Source organism: Eptesicus fuscus, chromosome 11, assembly GCF_027574615.1.
Source record: "Eptesicus fuscus isolate TK198812 chromosome 11, DD_ASM_mEF_20220401, whole genome shotgun sequence".
In the NCBI taxonomy this organism is placed as follows: domain Eukaryota; kingdom Metazoa; phylum Chordata; class Mammalia; order Chiroptera; family Vespertilionidae; genus Eptesicus; species Eptesicus fuscus.
The window spans coordinates 7,518,384-7,538,088 of NC_072483.1; the positions used below are offsets into that span (position 1 = coordinate 7,518,384).

Below are 19,705 nucleotides of genomic sequence, written 5' to 3' on the forward strand. Positions count from 1 at the left end.
TTTTTAAAAAGGACATCAGTTGACAATCACTTTTCTTTAAGGGAAGGATATTTTTGTTTTTTTAAAGATGGTTTTAAACATGCATCTAGAAACTGACTCATCTTTATAAGAACGGTTCTTACTATAAAACTCCGAAATAAGCATCTACAAGGATTTGATATTCCCAAAAGTTCCTGGGTTGGATGGCCGAGGTAGACTCTCAGGAGCCCAGTGGTAAGGTGGAGCTGACTTCAAGTTATAGGGTTGGTGTTTTAGTTTTGTTTAGTTTTGAAATACATTTGTATTGATTTCAGAGAGGAAGAGAGAGGGAGAAAGAGAGAGAGAGAGAGAGAGAGAGAGAGAGAGAGAGAGAGAGAGAGAGAGAAAGAGAAACATCAGTGATGAGAAAGAATTATTGATCGGCGGCCTCCTGTATGCTCCCTACTGGGGATTGAGCCCACAACCCAGGCATGTGCCCTGACTGGGAATTGAACCCTGATCTCCTGGTTCATAGGTCAGTGCTCAGCCACTGAGCCACACGAGCTGGGCGGTAACACAGGATTTTATGTACAAGTTTCTGATACTGGTGCGCATAACCAGCTTTGTGAAGTCATTTGCTTTGCTCCTCTGGAATCTGTTTGTAATCTAGCTTTACTTTGAAGTACCCATTCCTCTTATTTTAAGTTTGTACATTTGAGACCAGTAACAATGAGTCTACTTTCTTCCATGCTCAAGATATGCAGGTTATTTTTCCATTTCATTACCTCGTGCATTCCGTCACCAGTCGTCACTCTTTGAGTTCTTGCATCCTCGTGGTTTCCCGCTGGTTCTAATTGCGTGCGATGCAGTGTGTTAGGACCAGGCTTGACAGGGAAGGTGTGTACCTGTCTGACTGGTGCTGTAATACAAGGTGTCTTCTTTTCATTCCACCCGAATCACCGAAAGAAACAAAACTTACCTCACTCCGTAAATTGTTAGAAGAAATGTATGCACACAACTCAATTCAATGCATGTACCTCAATTTAAGAAAGAAAATATTTTGATCTTTAGCATGCTGGACTATGATACAGAGAACCTGAACTCGGAAGAAATCTATAGTTCTTTGCGTGGAGTTACAGAAGCCATTGAAAAGTTTAGTTTTCGAAGCCAAGAGGATCTGAATGAGCCAATTAAACGAGATGGCAAGAAGGACTGTGATATTGTAAGTATCCCCGGACTAACAGAGAACTGTATATCGATTAAGTGATGATTAATGATTCTTCTGAACACTGACCACTGTCATTACTGAGCTTCCTCGTTATTTTTAGCGTGTAATAGAAAGGATTATTTCTAGAGGCCCAAGGCAATTTTGAGTTACCCTTGATGTCTTTGTGAACAATTTCAAATGCCTTTTTTCTCAGTTTGCTTTTGGGTGTGCTAGTCATATTTTTGTTCCTATGATGTGATAAATTGTGAGCCTGCACCAGATACTAGCATGGCGGAGTGTGCGCTCTGGTCTCATGCGGAGGCAGGCATGTAAGCCGGAGATTGTGGTGCATGCGGTGGCTGGTCGGGCTCAGCACGATGACCCACCAGGACCAGTGTTGGCGCCAGGGAGGATCTGCAAGCGATGAAGCATGAAAGCCAAGTAGGAGGTTGTAGTCAGAGGAGGGGTGCGAAGGTGGAGAGATGGGAATGGTTCCCTCTGAGAGGAGGGAGGGAGCATCTGTGTTTGGGGGAGGTCTGGAGAAGCGGCTGCAGAGGTGGCTCAGGCAGGCTCACCCCAGGGGGGTTTCCCGCCGTGTATTGACTTTGCTGGGGACACTGGAGAGTCCGTGAAGGATTTTAACCCGGGACGTGGCATGGTCACATGAAGTTTTAGGAAGATTGCTGTCACTCAGATGGAGAATTATTCCAAGGCATCTGGGTTCAGTAGGGAAAAAGCAAAAATAGAAGAGTTACAGGTCTGACTAGGACTCATGAGTAGGTGCTGGTGCAATTCCATGAGAAAATTCCGTAGCAGGAGGGAAAATGTGTATGATAACCCTTTGAATACATGTGACTTCCAAGACCGGCGCGGTATCCAAGCAGACGTATCCATGAGGCCTCTGGGTATGGCCGTCGGAAGTTTAGGCCAGCGAGTTAGGCTGGAGACAGACTTGAGGGGCATTGGTTGACTAGTTGCTCCCTGGGAACCAAAGAAAAGCAAATGAAATCAACCGGGTAAAGGGTAAAGGCAGAATCTGAAGGAGCGCCAACACTAAGGAAGAAGCTGGAAGAAAAGCTGGAGAGGATGGGGAGGCCCGGAGCGTGTGGTGAATGGAGTTACGGGGAACTCTCGGGAGGAAGTTCTGGCCAAGGGTTCAAGCTGCATGTGCTCTGGAGCCCATCAGTCAGACCCGGAGGGAAGGGCCCCATTGGGTTTTTAATTTACTGTATACATTCAAATTCCGTGTTAACCTAGAACCGTGGTCGGCAAACTGCGGCTCACGAGCCACATGCGGCTCTTTGGCCCCTTGAGCGTGGCTCTTCCACAAAATACCATGGCCTGGGCGAGTCTATTTTGAAGAAGTGGCGTTAGAAGAAGTTTAAGTTTAAAAATTTGGCTCTCAAAAGAAATTCCAATCGTTGTACTGTTGATATTTGGCTCTGTTGACTAGTGAGTTTGCCGACCACTGGGCTAGAGCACATAGAACACATGCTCGTTCACCAGTGTCTTGATTTAGAGCCAAGACCTTCCCTTTGAGAAGGGCCCACCGTTTACTTCGTGTTCTTCTTAAGTAAATGTACACTTGGTCACAGTCCACACTTTACAGGTTCGTTTCTCCCAGGAGTCCGTGGGACTTTGTGAGCATGGTTCCGAGCAGGGTTGACAGTGGAAACAGGTTACAGTGAGTTGAAGAGTGAACAAACTGGAGAGAGAAGAGGGCGTTCGGGCGTTCCCCAAGGGAGAGGCCTGACCTGCGTGAGTGCCGACGGGCCAGAGAGAGAAGAATGCTCCCTGTGCAGGGGAGGGCCCATTGGTGGACGCAGGCCCCCGAGGACATGGAGGGATGCGACCTGGGCCCTGCCGAGGAGCTGGCCTTGGCCAGAAAGGAGGGGCAGGAAGAAGGAGGGTTCCCCCGACAGCTCCCACTCTGCTCCATCAGTGGACAGAGGCCTGGCACTGGGCTGCTGGGAGGGACTGGGAAAGGTTTCCAAGCAGCTGGGGGTCGGGGCAGGGCTCTGCCTAGTGAGCAGACGCCCTGCAGGAACAGGGGCCTCTGGGAGGAGGTGGGTGCCTGGGTATTACTCGTCCCAGCTGTAAATGTAACAGATAGAATCACCATCTCTAGAGATAATGAACTTGAACGTTTTACTGTGCATTTTCTATTCCTTTATGTGTATTTATACATTAATGTGTTTCGGGGACGGGGGATGTGCAGAGTATTTTTAAAATAAAAGGGACATCTGCCCTAGCTGGTTTGGCTCAGTGGATAGAGCGTCGGCCTGTGGACTGGAGGGTCCCGGGTTTGGTTCCGGTCAGGGCACATGCCCGGGTTGCGGGCTCCATCCCCGGTGGGAGGAGTGCAGGAGGCAGCCAATCAATGATTCTCTCTCATCATTGATGTTTCTATCTCTCCCTCTCCCTTCCTCTCTGAAATCAATAAAAATGTATTTAAAAAAGAAATAAAATAAAGCGGCATCAAAGTGTGCATCCTGTTTCACGGAGGACACGAGTGCTGTCCCTTCCGTGCTCTCCTCTGAATTTGTGGCTGGGTGGTAATCCACATGGAGGGGCCACACTCCTGTCCCCAGTGCCCTGTGTTTTGGAACATTTAAGTGTTTTCAACTTTTTAAAGCATAAAAATACTGTGCTGAGAGTTGAAAGGAATGAAGAGTGGTAGTGAGAAGTAGAGAGCTGGGCCAGGAAGCCTCAGCACTGTCCAGGGCGGGAGGAGCAGAGGCTGGAGAGCGGAGCGGAGGCTGAGCCGACCTGCTGCAGAGACAGGGCTGTCCACTGGAGGGGGCCCTCTGGGAGCATGAGAAGAGGCAGTGGCAGCGAGGAGCTGAGGTTCACCACTCAACCTCTTGGCCGCTGGTGACCAGGTTTTTAACGAAGCTGAGGTAGATCTAATACTGTGTTGAAGGTGGGCCTGGGAGCCAGTCTGCCTCTTCGTAAGCTTGACCAGTGCCCCGTCTGAGGAGGCAGCCGCTCACCCGTGGGCGTCAGAGCAGGGAAAGCGGCTCACAGAAGCAGAGACACCAGCTTTGTTTCAAGTACAAGTTACAACACTTAGTGCCAGAAAGGCCAAGAGGGACATGTCGTGGCGGCATGGCAGATTGTCGCCGTCATTGTCTAACTTAGTAAAGTGACATTTAGCAAAAGGACTTTAGTTTCATATCCTTTAATGATCTAGCTTCTAACAAGCTCGGCAAAAGGAAAAAGGATAAGTTTTTACACAAAGTAGTTTATTTTCGTATTATTTATAATGGCCAAAACTAAAAAATCAGTAGAAGGGGAATAGTTGAGTAAATCCTGTCTAATAATAGACAAATATGCAAATTGACCATACCTCCGACACACCCACAAGCCACGCCCACCATCCAATCAGAGCGAGCATGCAAATTAACCCAAACCAAGATGGCTACAGCCACAGAGAGCAAGGTTTCCTAGGTAATAGAGGAAGCCAAGCTTTCCGCCTGCCCTGGCCAGGCCTAAGCCTCCACTCAAGCTACAAAGTTTCAATTATAGAAGGTAAACAAATTCAAACAAATGGTGGCAGAATGGAGCTTGAGAGAGCAGGCCAGGGTTGCCGCCGGCAACAGGGGAAGCAAAGCTTTCCACACACCCTGGCCGGGCCCACCCACTTAAGGCTACAAAGTTTCAATTATAACCCCAACACAAATGGCTGCTGACCTCGGAGGGAGCCCCAGGCTTGGCTCCGCTCCAGGCTACAAAGTTTCAATTGTAGAAGGAAAATAAATTCCAGATACCAGGGCCTCTGCTTGGGTTGCCAGGGGGCGTGGCCAGCCTGCAAACCACCACAGGCCCCTCGCTCAGGCCGCCCCACACCCCAAGGGAACCCCCACCTGATCCCAGACGCCCTTCAGAGCAAACCAGCTGGCCCCCACCCCTGTACCAGGCCTCTATCCTATCTAATAAAAGAGTAATATGCAGATTGATCATCACTGAAACACACAATATCTCTGCCCCCATGTGGTCAAAGATGGCCACCACAAGATGGCCAGCAGGAGAGGGCAGTTGGGAGGCACCCGGCCTGCAAGGGAGGGCAGTTGAGAGGGACCAAGCCTGCAAGGGAGGGCAGTTGGAGGTGATCAACACTGCAGGAGAGGGCAGTTAGGGGTGACCAGGCCGGCAGAGGAGGGAAGTTGGGGGAAAACAGGCTGGCAGCAGAGTGGTTAGGGGTGATCAGGCTGGCAAGCAGAAGCGGTTAGGGGCAATCAGGAAGGCAGGCAGGCAAGCAGTTGGGAGCCAGCAGTCCTGGATTGTGAGAGGGATGTCCGACTGCCCGTTTAGGCCCGATCCCACGGGATCGGGCCTTAACGGGCAGTCGGACATCCCTCAAGGGGTCCCATATTGGAGAGGGTACAGGCTGGACTGAGGGACAACCCCCCTCCGTGCACGAATTTCGTGCACCAGGCCTCTAGTCTTATTATAATTAAAGGCTAATATGCAAATCAGTTGAACAGCAGAACAACTGGTCACTATGACGTGCACTGACCACCAGGGGGCAGATGCTCAACGCAGGATCTGCCCCCTGGTGGTCAGTGCGCTCCCACAGGGGGAGCACTGCTCAGCCAGAGCTGGGCTCATGGCTGGCGAGCGCAGCGGTGGTGACAGGAGCCTCTCCCGCCTCTGAGGCAGCACTAAAGATCCCTCGGAGGGGTCCCAGACTGCGAGAGGGTGCAGGCTGGGCTGAGGGACACCCCCCGCAGTGCATGAATGCTGTGCACTGGGCCTCTAGTTATGGTTATAAAAACTATTTATGTGGGACATGCTTACGCTACGAGGAAAGCAAAGTACAGTGCGTCCCAAAAATGTATACACCCTTTAGCAGGGGGTAGCTCAATTTTGAAAATGAAATTATTTTAATAAATACTGCCTTTATTGTTACTGACAGTGTGTGTGTACATTTTTGGGACACCCTGTATATGGCAGTATGTTCACTGTGATTCCCATGCTATAAAATGTACATGTAGATAAGGACAGGGATAAAAAGCAAAGTTTAAAAAGTAAGATTTTTTGTTTTTAAAAGTGATTAGAATTAGGATAGTTGAGCTTTGTTTTTTGAGTGTCTTTGTTCTTTAAAACTCTCCCTTTATAAATTATTTTTCATTATAAAAATGTTTTATTTTTAGGAGAGAGTTACAAAGAGAAGAAAATTAAAATCATCCATGAATTATCTTCCCTGAGAGAAAACCCCTGTTAAATCATTTTGTTCCTATCCATGCATGTATTTTACAGTAGTATTATATTAGTAAACAGTCTTTTTTGGGATGGGTGTTTATCAAATACGTTCCAGCAATTTCACTAGGTATATGTCCAAAAAAGTAGAAAGAAGGGACTTGAACACATATTTCTATACCAGTGTTCATGGGAGCCAAAAGGTGGAGAACCCAGTTTCTATCAACAGATAAATGGATTTTTTTAAATGTGATGCGTGTGCAGTGGAAGACTATTTAGCCTAAAAAAGGAATGTGATACTGACACATGTTACAATACCAATGCAACTTGAAAACACTGTGCTAAGTGAGATAAGCCAGACACAGACAGATAGTATTGTATGCTTCCACTTACGTGAGGCACCTGGCGTCACATTCATGGGGGCAGAATGTAGAATAGAGGTCACCAGGCTAGGAGGGCGGGAGTTAGTGCATGATGGATACAGAGTTTTGGTTAGGAAAGATGAAAAGGTTTTGCCCAAAATCTAACATGGTGGATAATGGTTACACAACACTGTGAATGGGTGTAATGTCGCTGAATTGTACACTTAGGGTTAAAATGATGTATGCGTATTATACCACAATTTATGAAAAGCACGTGCATCAGCACAAGGGGTCCGGCTGCTGAGGCTGTTTTCACTTGCTTTAGTCACTTATCTGGGTGCGGAGAAGACGGCTGCTGTTCCCGTCAGCCGTGCCCGCTCTTGTCCCAGTGCCGCCGGCAGAAGGCCCCGAGAAGGGGCTCGGAGAGGGAAGGAGTCAGAAGCATGGCAGGGACAGAGGACCAGGGGTTTCATTTGTTGAAGACAAGACTCAGAATCTATTAGAAAAAAGATTTTTTGGAAAACAGTAAAAGACCTGTTCTTTTTGTTTAATCCTCACCGAAGATGTTTCTCCATTGATTTTTAGAGAGTGGAAGAGATAGGGAAAGACAGAAATATTGATGTGAGAGAAACACATCGACCGGTTGCCTCCTGCACTCACCCTGACCAGGGCCTGGGCTGGGGAGGAACCTGTTACCGAGGTACATGCCCTTGACCGGAATCGAACCCGGGACCCTTCGGTCCACAGGCAGACGCTCTATCCACTGAGCCAAACTGGCGAGGGCAAAAGACCTGTTCTTTGACCCAGCGTAAAGACCGACCGAGTCAGAAACATGCAAAGGAAGAACGGCCCGTAGGGGATCCTGAGTCCTCCCCTCTAGAGACCCTTAGCCGTGGTTTGGCTCCCCGCGTGGTGGACCGTGTGCAAGGGGTTCTCGGGCAGCAGCACCGCGTTCCATCTGGTGGTGGGGGGGGCTTGGGCTGCAGTGAGGAAGCCCTCTGATGACAGGAAGTGCCAGGCTGCAGTGCTGGTCCAGGTTTCTGAGGAGCGGGGTGGGGGTGTGGCCTGCATTCTCAAGGGACTTTCCAGAATTTCATGTTATTAATCTCTCAAAAAATGTTTGCGTAAAGTTAATCCCACGTTCAAAGTAAAACAGATTTTACGTGTAATTTAATGATAGAATAGATGACAATATAAGCATATTCGGTTCCCTTTAAGGCAGTTTATGAAGTAGATATTTACAAATTGACATTCTAACAGCTGTTCTTTTGTTAGCGGCCAGATTTCAAGTGAGAAGTCTCTGGCTCTCCTAATGCTTCTGAAAACGTAAGGAAACGTTTTTTAAAAGTCCTAGGAAGGACTGACAGTGTTTTGTGCGCAGGTGTCCCGGGATGGTGGAGTGGCGTCCCCTGCCACAGAGGGCCGGGGAGGCAGTGACGTGGTGGAAGGAGGCAGAACGGCTCTGGACAACAAGACCTCCCTGCTCAACACGCAGCCTCCGCGCGCCTTCCCGGGGCCGCGGGCGCGCGACTACAACCTGTACCCCTACGCGGACACCATCAACACCTATGACAAGACAGCCCTGAAGGAGGCCGTGTTTGACGACGACATGGAGCAGCTTCGAGATGGTTTGTCTTTCTTTGTGTGATTGTCCCCCATCCAGAAGTTTCTCCCCGAGGCTTCCCCTCCTGTCTGACCAACTCTGGGCATATTGGTCGAAGGGACATGGGAACGTTGGTCAGGCCTGGTTAGTCCGATGTTCGGCAGCGACAAGTCTGCCATGTTCTTGGGCATGGAAAGCACAACAGTGAACCGAAGGACGCACAATCCCCGCCCTCCAGAGGCGCTCGGGTGACCTCAGGTTGCAGCTGTGATGGCTGCAGTGAGGGAGGCTCAGGGTGCCACCAGGGGGCCGTCACTCGGACCCAGGGCCCAAGGAGCTCGGGGGAGGAGTTAGTGAGGCGGAGCGCAAAGGCTTGGCAGTCCCGGCTCTGTGCTCAGCGTGTTGCCCGTGGAGCTGTGGGAGTCGGGTCCGAAGCACCACTGGGCTCCCCTCCCCGTCCCCAGCGTGTCCACAGCTGTTCTGGACCTGCTCCGGTGCCTGCCCTGCCGCTGGGGACGGCTCCGGCATGCGCCGAGCACTCGCATTGCCTTCTCAGTCCGCTGCTGCGCTCATGCTTTACACACGGCACCCAGTGTGGACACGCTCATGCTTTACACATGGCATCCAGTGTGGAGAGCGCTCATGCTTTACACACGGCACCCAGTGTGGACACGCTCATGCTTTACACACGGCACCCAGTGTGGACACGCTCATGCTTTACACACGGCACCCAGTGTGGACATGCTCATGCTTTACACACGGCATCCAGTGTGGAGAGCGCTCATGCTTTACACACGGCACCCAGTGTGGACACGCTCATGCTTTACACACGGCACCCAGTGTGGACACGCTCATGCTTTACACACGGCATCCAGTGTGGACACGCTCATACTTTACACACGGCATCCAGTGGACATATGCTCATGCTTTACACACGGCACCCAGTGTGGAGAGCGCTCATGCTTTACACACGGCACCCAGTGTGGAGAGCGCTCATGCTTTACACACGGCATCCAGTGTGGAGAGCGCTCATGCTTTACACACGGCACCCAGTGTGGAGAGCGCTCATGCTTTACACACGGCACCCAGTGTGGAGAGCGCTCATGCTTTACACACAGCATCCAGTGGACATAGCGCTCATGCTTTACACACGGCACCCAGTGTGGAGAGCGCTCATGCTTTACACACAGCATCCAGTGGACATAGCGCTCATGCTTTACACACGGCACCCAGTGTGGAGAGCGCTCATGCTTTACACACGGCACCCAGTGTGGAGAGCGCTCATGCTTTACACACGGCATCCAGTGTGGAGAGCGCTCATGCTTTACACACGGCACCCAGTGTGGACATGCTCATGCTTTACACACGGCATCCAGTGTGGAGAGCGCTCATGCTTTACACACGGCACCCAGTGTGGAGAGCGCTCATGCTTTACACACGGCACCCAGTGTGGACATAGCGCTCATGCTTTACACATGGCACCGAGTGTGGACACGCTCATGCTTTACACACGGCATCCAGTGGACATAGCGCTCATGCTTTACACACGGCACCCAGTGTGGAGAGCGCTCATGCTTTACACACGGCACCCAGTGTGGAGAGCGCTCATGCTTTACACACGGCACCCAGTGTGGAGAGGGCTCATGCTTTACACACGGCATCCAGTGGACATAGTGCTCATGCTTTACACACGGCACCCAGTGTGGAGAGCGCTCATGCTTTACACACGGCACCCAGTGTGGAGAGCGCTCATGCTTTACACACGGCACCCAGTGTGGAGAGCGCTCATGCTTTACACACGGCACCCAGTGGACATGCGGCAGGTGTTTCCGTTGTGCAGATTAAGGAGCCCAGGTTCAGAAAGGTTAAGTTACTTGCCCAAGTGTAGCATGTTCACTATGGAATAGAGCTAGTCCGGCTTTTTCTAACTCTGTTAAGACTATAACAAGTGAGTAAGTATATTTCGGTGTGATGGTATTTTATTTGGAACTTAATTTGTTTTCCACCTCATTGTCATGTTGACACATTTTGGTTTATTTCAGCTTAGCAGTCATTTTAGCTGTCTGCATGACAGAGGAGTTGCCCGAGCTAAAGCCGACCCAACTTAGTAGTCAGTTTTTAACAAGCACACATAAAAAAAAAAGCATATATATCTCCTTTTTATGGGCCCGGCAGGGGAGTGCTGGCGTGGGGAAGTCCCGCCGGTGTGAAAGCGGGCGCCCAGCCGGTGAAAGCATAGTCCTGGCTGCTCAGAGCTCACTGCTCCGAGCTCACTGCTCAGAGCTCACTGCTCAGAGCTCACTGCTCAGAGCTCACTGCTCCGAGCTCACTGCTGGTGGCTGCAGCGTGCATCCCAAGCGTCAGCTCCCTGGCGGAGGCCGGGTGCGTGTTGGTCTGACTTGCCCTTTCTGGAGCACTGGCCTGTGGCCTTCCATTGCTCATAGACTTGGGGCATCGTTTCACTTACCACTGTGGGTCTTGTTGAAGATGGAATAGAGATTAGGATGTTGGTTGTTATTTATTCAGCAACTGGATAATAAAAGACTTGGAGAAAAAGGTGGGCAGAGCAGGGGTAAATGATAGGTTCTTTCACATTTCAGACTTTCTTCTATGTTTGTTCCCCAACTTTGGAATCTAAAGAAATGTGCACATGCAAATTAAGTAGTTCCTGCCCTAGGTGGTTTGGCTCAGTGGATAGAGTGTCGGCCTGAGGACTGAAGGGTCCTGGGTTCGATTCCACTCAAGGGCACATGCCTAGGTTGCAGGCCCGATCCCCAGTGGGGGGGTGTGCAGGAGGCAGCTGATCAGTGATTCTCTTTCATCATTGATGTTTCTCTCTCTCCCTCTCCCTTCCTGTCTGAAATCAATAAAAATATATCTTTAAAAAAAAAGTAGTTCCTGATGATTTGTCTGGCTCATTTCTTCCCCCTTTCGATTTAAAGTGAATTCAGAGTGGAGGTCTCTTAAAAGAACACGCAGAGAAAGAATATGCTCTTCTGTCATAAGGTTCAAGCCCTTGCAAGTCATTTCACTAAGAGGTGTTTTACAGTCGACCTTGGCTGGTGTTGGTCTCCTGTGCTAGTTCCTAACCTCTGGGCCTTCCGAGGAGGGGGTGTTGGTCGGATGGAACTGTAAGGCGTGCCTGGAGGAAATGCTCCGGTGGAAGGGATACGCGTGAGGGTGTTCCATGCAGGGCCTGACTCAGCCCTGCGCAGTGGAGGTAGAGTTAGGAGGGCTTTGCGGGGCTTCTTCTCCTTATCTGAACCGATGAAAGAAGTAGTTTCTCCTCTTTGTCTGAATTGGAAGGGGGAAGATGGTAAGGCAGGATAGAGACATTGAATATTGGTGCTCGATACCTATTTTCCCACCTCTGTTTGTTTGGGTTTTTAAAGTATATATTTATTGATTTCAGAAAGGAAGGGAGAAGGGAGAGAGAGATAGAAACATCAGTGATGAGAGAGAATCATTGATCAGCTGCCTCCTGCACACTGCCCACTGCCCACTGGGGATCGAGCCCACAACCCGGGCATGTGCCCCTGACCAGGAATCAAACCGTGACCTCCTGGTTCATAGGTCGACGCTCAACCACTGAGCCACGCTGGCCGGGCCCGCCTCCGTTTGGACAGTTAGTTTGGTGGGATGACCTGCTGCGGGTGTAGAGTGAGGCTCAGGCGCAGGTCAGGATGGAGGGGGTGATGGGGAGAGACCGGAGGGCAGAGGAGGGCGGCTGCGTCGCCGGGGCAGCACCTGCAGCCGGCGTCCCTCGTGCAGTAACGTCTGTGTTGTGTCTCACAAGTGCCCATTGACCATTCGGACTTGGTGGCGGACCTTCTGAAGGAGCTGTCCAACCACAACGAGCGCGTGGAGGAGCGGAAGGGCGCCCTGCTGGAGCTGCTCAAGGTCACCCGGGAGGACAGCCTGGGCGTCTGGGAGGAGCACTTCAAGACCATCCTGCTCCTGCTCCTGGAGACCCTTGGAGACAAAGACGTGAGGGCAGCTCTTCTGCATTCCCTTCCGGGGGGCGGGGGGGGGGGCGGGAATGCTCAGCCCTCCTTTCCTGCTGGGCTCACTGCTTACATCAGAGCACGTCCGAACTGGCCTCGGAGCCCCAGGTAGCAAGCCCCGCCTAGTGTACGTGCACGTGTGTTTGTGATTGGCTGTCTAGTCGACGAGGGGACTTGTTCCTGCATCAGGTCACTTTACACAAAGTTTCTTAGAACTCTGCTAGCTTAAAATGTCGTTTGTAACAATGAGCTTTTTTTCCTTGTAAGTTTTATTTTTGTTTCATGTTTAATTGCGAAACAGAGAAGTTCCTTTTTAAAGACCCTACGAAATGCTGCATTCCGGCACATTCTGTCTCGGTCACCGTGCTTGCGTCAGAGTCGCGCGCCAGGCTCAGGAACCAGGGCTGTTAGCATCGTCTATTATTTTCTGTTGTTATTTTTAAAGTAAAGGCCCTCTTCACACTGTGACGTCTGAATGTGACACACTAGGCATTTGCTGTATAATCTTAACCTTTTGCACTCGGATGTCGAGTGTGACTCGACACGGTTAGCATTAGAATAAAGGAATCGAGAAAAAAGCAAGCGAGTGCAAAGGGGTAAAGGCGGGAAGAACCCAGTCCTGCCTTGCCCCGTGCAGCTGGCCCGTCCGCAGAGGCAGGAGTAAATGTAGGGATTGCCTAGTGAGCCGCGTCCCTCCGCGCTGGGCTCTGTCCGCAGCAGAAACAGAAATCGCCTGGACGTGGGGAAAAGCTCCACGGGCGGACCGGGCGGAAATCTGGCACAGCCCTGGTAAAGGTCATGCCCAGGGTCATGCTGATGGTGACGGGAGTGGGAGACCGGTGAGCAGGAGGCTGGAATGTGACGCTGACTTGGATTGCTTTCTGCTGCTTAGGATTAGTGGTTTGGTCTAGAACGGCCGAGTGAGGCTGGAAGAATGGTGATGAAAGATCTGTATCAGCTTTTCTTAAAACAAAGCGTTGGTTTCTGAAGCCCTTCGCCTGGGTTGGGCTTTGAGGTCGGGAGATAGAGCGATACCATGTGGAGGCAGCAGAACAGGGGGGCGGGGGTGAATTGCACAGGTGAGTGACAAAGAATCAGGATGTACTTTTTGGCTGTGTTTGGTGTAAACTCCATTCTCTTTTACTGAGATTAGGAGTCTGTTTGGAATGGCTTTCCTCCAGACACATGACCCGGGCCTCAAGGTCCCCAAGCACCTCGAGGCCGGTACAGTCCCCTCCCCGTGGCCTCATCACGCAGCAGGTCGGGAGAATGACAGGTCTCAGCTGCCCTTGAGAGCTCACAGTCTTACAGGCCACGTGTCCCGGTGTCCAGACGCGGTTTACCTGTCCTCCGGGCATTTGACCCAGGGCGGTTTGCATCCCTGAGCCTCAGGAAGTCTCCCGTCCCCCAGAGCCCAGAGCTCCATTGTCCTCATCTGGCTCATTGAAGAAACCTTCATCCGGTCCCCTTAGGTGCGGGCTGGGTGCTGGGAATGCCACCGGGGGCGGCTGCTGGTGGAGCTGGCTGTCCGGGAGCCCGGCAGGTCAGCGGTGTGACCGTGTCCAGGAGTCTGCGGGCGCTCGGTGCCCCGACCCCGCCGACGGGTGTGTGAGCGGGTGCAGGCTGCTGACGTCTTCCTTTCCTCCCGTCCCCAGCATTCCATTCGCGCGCTGGCACTGAGGGTTTTACGGGAGATTCTGAGAAACCAGCCAGCAAGATTCAAAAACTACGCCGAGCTGACGATCATGAAGACTCTGGAGGCCCACAAAGACTCCCACAAGGAGGTGAGCCGCCCGAAGCCGGGAATGCGGAAACCAGTCCGGGCGCGGGGGGCTGTGGGGAGAGGACTGTCAGTCACTGCATGGCTTCCAGAAAGGAGTCCTCCCCGTGAGCGCAGGCCGAGCCGCTCCCAGGGGTGAGCCCAGGGCTGCGTGGTGGCTGCGGGCAGTGCCGTGCCAGGGCCGATGCCACGTGGTGGGTTCCCGACTCCCTTTCCCTGTGCACAGAGGCCTTGGCCTGATCCTGGGCTTCCCACGTACGTGGTTCCCATTGGTTTGGTCCAAAGGAAGGGTCTTTGGCGTTGGGCATCGTGCCGGGTAATGTTGGGGAGCGAGATCAGCTCTGAAGATGTGGGCGTCCTAGGGCAAGTCGCGACAAGTCCTCGCTCCAGAGCCCCGGAGAACTTATTTCACCTCGGAGCCTCAGTTTCCCTATGTGTAAATAGAGATGGGTGCCACCAAGTTTCTCGTGGGAATTCAGTGAGACGACCAGTGACGGTTCCTGGCCGGTGCTTGACGCCAGTGGATACTGCGCTGTGTGGGTCTCCCTGCCCTTCGTCCCCTGGCAGGGCTCCTCTGTGGCTGCGCCACGCCTCGTCCACTAGCTCCTGAACGTTTGCCAGGCTAGCAGACAGCGCCTGCGGTTCCTGGCACCTCAGGTGCCTGTCGGAGAGCAGCGGATGTGTGTCTGCCCTGCAGCTCATGTACTGCAGACGGGCACGCAGTAAGTCCTCGTCCACATGCTTACCGAGTTGTTCCAGCCCTGTGGATCACCCGTCCTTGGAGTATCTAAGGTCTACAGAGACTGGGGAGGTGGGTGGAGCATCCTAAGTAAAAATGATTTCAATAACATCATTCCAGTAAAAGCCAGCGTGGAAAACGAACCAGATATTTAGAACTTCAGGAACCTCAATTCTGCAGACGATGGGTTCGACCCCCGGGAAAGATAACCACTTGCTCCTTCCAGTCCCTTGGCTCACATGAGACTGTTCATGAGCTACTGTGGATTAAAGGCATTGCGATGAGAGCAATCCTTACATCTACAAAAAGCACCAGACCCTGAATCGTGGTTTTCCTCTGCTCAGCAGTTACACGACTACCAGACAGGGACCTGTCTGACCTCCTTAAATCCCCACCATGATGGCAGGCTCAGCAAGGGTGGGTCCTCGTGCTCTGTCTAGGCATCTCCCCATCGAACAGTCCTAGCATAACAGCTACCTGAGTGAGGCATGTGTGTGTTTGTTGGTTTGTTTGTTTCTGTGTTTTTTCCAAGAAAAGCGATTTTAAGTATAAAGTTACATGTAATACACATTAATATTTCAAGAAAAAAGATTTTAAATATAATAATATTACCAAAACTGTACTAACATAGTATAATATCACAAAAATTGTAGGAAATATTAAAAATCTCCAAATAACAGGATTAATTCTATTATATTCTAAAATATTGTTTTTCCTATTTTGGCTCATCAGTTTATGTTGTTCATTATATTCCACAAATGAGTGAGATCATGTGATATTTATCTTTCTCCGACTGGCTTATTTCACTTAGCATAATGCTCTCCAGTTCCATCCATGCTGTTGCAAATGGTAAGAATTCCTTCTTTTTTATAGCAGCATAGTATTCCATTGTGTAGATGTACCACAGGTTTTTAATCCAGTCATCTGCTGATGGGCACTTAGGCTGTTTCCAAATCTTAGCTATTGTAAATTGTGCTGCTATGAACGTAGGGGTGCATATATCCTTTCTGATTGGTGTTTCTAGTTTCTTGGGATATATTCCTAGAAGTGGGATTACTGGGTCAAATGGGAGCTCCATTTTTAACTTTTTGAGGAAACTCCATACTGTTCTCCACAGTGGCTGCACCAGTCTTCATTCCCACCAGCAGTGCATGAGGATTCCTTTTTCTCCGCATCCTCACCAGCACTTGTCGTTTGTTGATTTGTTGATGATAGCCATTCTGACAGGTGTGAGATGGTACCTCATTGTCGTTTTGATTTGCATCTCTCGGATGATTAGTGACTTTGAGCATGTTTTCATATGTCTCTTGGCCTATTGTAGGTCCTCTTTTGAGAAGTATCTATTGAGGTCCTTTGCCCATTTTTTTTTTATTGTTAAGTTGTATGAGTTCCCTGTAAATGCTGGAGATTAAAACCTTATTGGAAATAACATTGGCAAATACGTTCTCCCATGCAGTGGGCTTTCTTGTTGTTTGTTGATGGTTTCTTTTGCTGTGCAGAAGCTTCTTAATTTGATGTAGTCCCATGTGTTTATTTTCTTTTTAGTTTCCATTGCCTTAGGAGTTGTATCGATGAAAATATTGCTACAACATATATCTGATATTTTGTTGCCTGTGGATTCCTCTAGTATTTTTATGGTTTCCCTTCTTACATTTAAGTCCTTTAGCCATTTTGAGTTTATTCTTGTGTACGGTGTAAGTTGGTGGTCTAGTTTCATTTTTGTGTGTGTATCTGTCCAATTTTCCCTACACCATTTATTGAAGAGACTGTCTTGACTCCATTGTATGTGCTTGTCTCCTTTTTCAAATATTAATTGAGCGTAATGGCTTGGGTCGACTTCTGGGATCTCTGTTCTGTTCCATTAGTCTATATGTCTGTTCTTGTGCCAGTACCATGCAGTTTTGAGAACAGTGGCTTTGTAATATAGCTTGATATCTGGTATTGTGATCCCTCCAACTTTGTTCTTCTTTCTCAGGGTTGCTGCGGCTATTCAGGGTCTTTTTTTATTTCATATGAATTTTTAGAGAGTTTGTTCTAGGTCTGTGAAATATTCCGTTGATATGTTAATGGGGATTGTATTGAATCTATAGATTGCTTTGGGTAGTATGGACATTTTAATGATGTTGATTCTACCAATCCATGAACACGGTATATTCTCCCATTTGTTTATGTCTTCCTCTATCTCTTTTTTTAACGTCCTGTAGTTTTCCGAGTACAGGTCTTTTACTTCCTTAGTTAAGTTTATTCCTAGGTATCTTAACTTTTTTGTTGCAATGGTAAATGGGATTGTTTTTTTAGTTTCTCTTTCTGTGAGTTCATTATCTATATATAAAAGCCAAGTGACCGGAATGCCGGAACAACCGGTTACTATGACATGCACTGCTCTGGCCAATCGGCCTGATGGGGGGTGGCGGCCCCCCCACCCCAGCTGGACACGCTTCCAGTCACCCCCCCAGTCGGGGGCAGGGCCCAACCTCCCACATCCTGTCCCCTCTGCCAGCCCGGCCCGATCAGCCCTGATGAGGGCGGGCCAGCCGGACCCCACCTGTGCACCAATTCGTGCAACAGGCCCCTAGTTGATGTATAAAAAAGCCATAGATTTCTGGGTTTTAATTTTGTATCTATCAAGTCTAGTAGTTTTTTTATGGAGTCTTCGGGGTTTTCTATGTACAATATCATGTCATCTGCGAATAATGACAGATTCACTTCTTCTTTTCCAATTTGGATGCCTTTTATTTATTTATTTATTTATTTATTATTTATTTATTTTTTAAATGTTTTTATTGGTTTCAGAGAGGAAGGGAGAGGGAGAGATAGAAACATCAATGACAAGAGAGAATCATTGATCGGCTGCCTCCTGCACGCCCCCTACTGGGGATCGAGCCCATAACCTGAGAATGTGCTCTTGACTGGAATAGAACCTGGGACCCTCCAGTCCACAGGCTGACGCTCTAGCCATTGAGCCAAACCAACTAGGACTTGGATGCTTTTATATTTTCTTCTTGTCTGATCTAGTGTGTCCTTTAGAGTCTCTGTTTCCTTGTTAAGTTTTTGTCTGGAAGATCTATCCAGTGAAGTCAGCAGGTTGTTAAAGTCCCCTACTCTGACTGTATTGTTGTCGATCTCTACATTAAAGTCCTCTAGAAGATTTTTTATATATTTAGGGTCTCCTATGTTGGGTGCATATATGTTTGCCAGGGTTATATCTTCTTGTTGGATCGATCCCTTTAGTATTATGTAGTGACCCTTGTTGTCTCTTGTGATGGCCTTCATTTTACTACTACATATTGCTACTCCAGCTTTTTTTTTCTTTTCCATTTGCATGGAAAATTTTTTTCCATCCCTTCACTCTCATCCTGTGTGAGTCTTTTGTTTTGCGGTGGGTCTCTTGTAGACAGCATATAGTTTGGGTCATGTTTTTTTATCCATTCTGCTACCCTACACCTTTTGATTAGAGCATTTAGTCCATTTACATTTAGGGTTATTATTGATAGGTACTTATTTATTGCCATTTTAATTCTGTATGCCTATTTTTCTCTCTCCATTTCTTCTCATTACAGCAGTCTCTTTAGCATTTGTTGTAATGCTGGCTTGGTGGTGATGTACTCCTTTAGCCGTTTTTTGTCTTGGAAGCTCTTTATTTGACTGTCTATTTTGAATGATAGCCTTGCTGGATGTAGTATCTTGGTCTCAGATCCTTGCTTTCCATTACCTTGAGTACTTCATGCCATTCCCTTCTGGGTTGTAGAGTTTTTGATGAGAAATCAGGTGACAGCCTTATGGGAGCTCCTTTGTAGGTAACAGTTTTGTTTTCTTTTGCTGCCTTTAAGATTCTCTCTTTGTCTTTAAGATTTGGCATTTAATTATGATGTGTCTGGGCGTGAGCCTGTTTGGGTTCTTCTTGCTTGGGGTTCTCTGTGCCTCCTGAACTTGTGTGACTTTTTCCTTTACCAGGTTAGGGAAGTTTTCTGCCATTATTTCTTCAAACACCTTCTCTATGCCTTTCTCCCTTTCTGCCTCTTCTGGCACACCTGCTATTCTACTACTGTTATGTTTCACGTTGTCCCACATCTCCCTTAATCTGTCCTCCTGTTTTTTAATTGTTTTTTCTTTTTTGTTTTCTGATTGAGTGATATTTTCAACTCTGCCTTCTAATTCACTGATTCAGTTCTCAGCTTCCCCTAATCTGCTGTGTATTCTTTCCAATACTAGGTCTACCGGTTAATAATGGCAGATTTTGTAATGAAAGAAAACGTGACAATTTCAAGAGAAACATAAAAAGTGCTATATTCAAAGTAATGTCCATCGCTAGCTGCACATTTCCCCCATCTTTCAGGTAATTTGTGGATACCATCCCAATAGAACTTTTCTTGTTCTGAGGCAAACCATTTAGAGACCCAATTTTCCACTTCTTCGTATGTTTTGAAGTGCTGCTCAGAAAGTGCATGTGCCATCAATCGGAACAAGTGGTAATCTGAAGGAGCAAGGTCTAGTGAATACGGCGGGTGGGTTAATACTTCCCAGGCAGGATCTTTTAACTGGTTTTGAAGTGTATGATGGTGTGTTATCATGAATCAAAATTACTTTGCTGTGTCTTCTGGCCCATTCTGGTTGTTTCACGATCAAAGCGTGGTTCAAATTGATTATTTTTTGTTAGTAGCGATCAGTATTAACAGTTTTACCTGGTTTTAGAAGCTCATAATACACCACGCCTTCCTGATCCCACCAAACACAGAGTATTGTCTTCTTTCTGAAGCAATGTGGCCTTGCAGTCGATGTTGATGGTTGACCTGCATCAACCCATGATTTTGTGTGTTTGGGATTCTCAAAATAAATCCACTTTTCATTGC

At 48.9% G+C, this 19,705-nt stretch overlaps 1 protein-coding gene across 1 annotated transcript in view; it reads left to right on the top strand.

Moving 5' to 3' along the window:
- Positions 1-19,705, top strand: part of CLASP1 (cytoplasmic linker associated protein 1) — a 254,968-nt gene that overhangs the window by 211,425 nt on the left and 23,838 nt on the right. The window contains exons 32-35 of the mRNA XM_054723340.1: positions 1,030-1,180; positions 8,111-8,357; positions 12,129-12,319; positions 13,992-14,120. Coding sequence (XP_054579315.1) covers positions 1,030-1,180; positions 8,111-8,357; positions 12,129-12,319; positions 13,992-14,120 — 718 coding nt within the window. The remainder of the gene's footprint in view (positions 1-1,029; positions 1,181-8,110; positions 8,358-12,128; positions 12,320-13,991; positions 14,121-19,705) is intronic.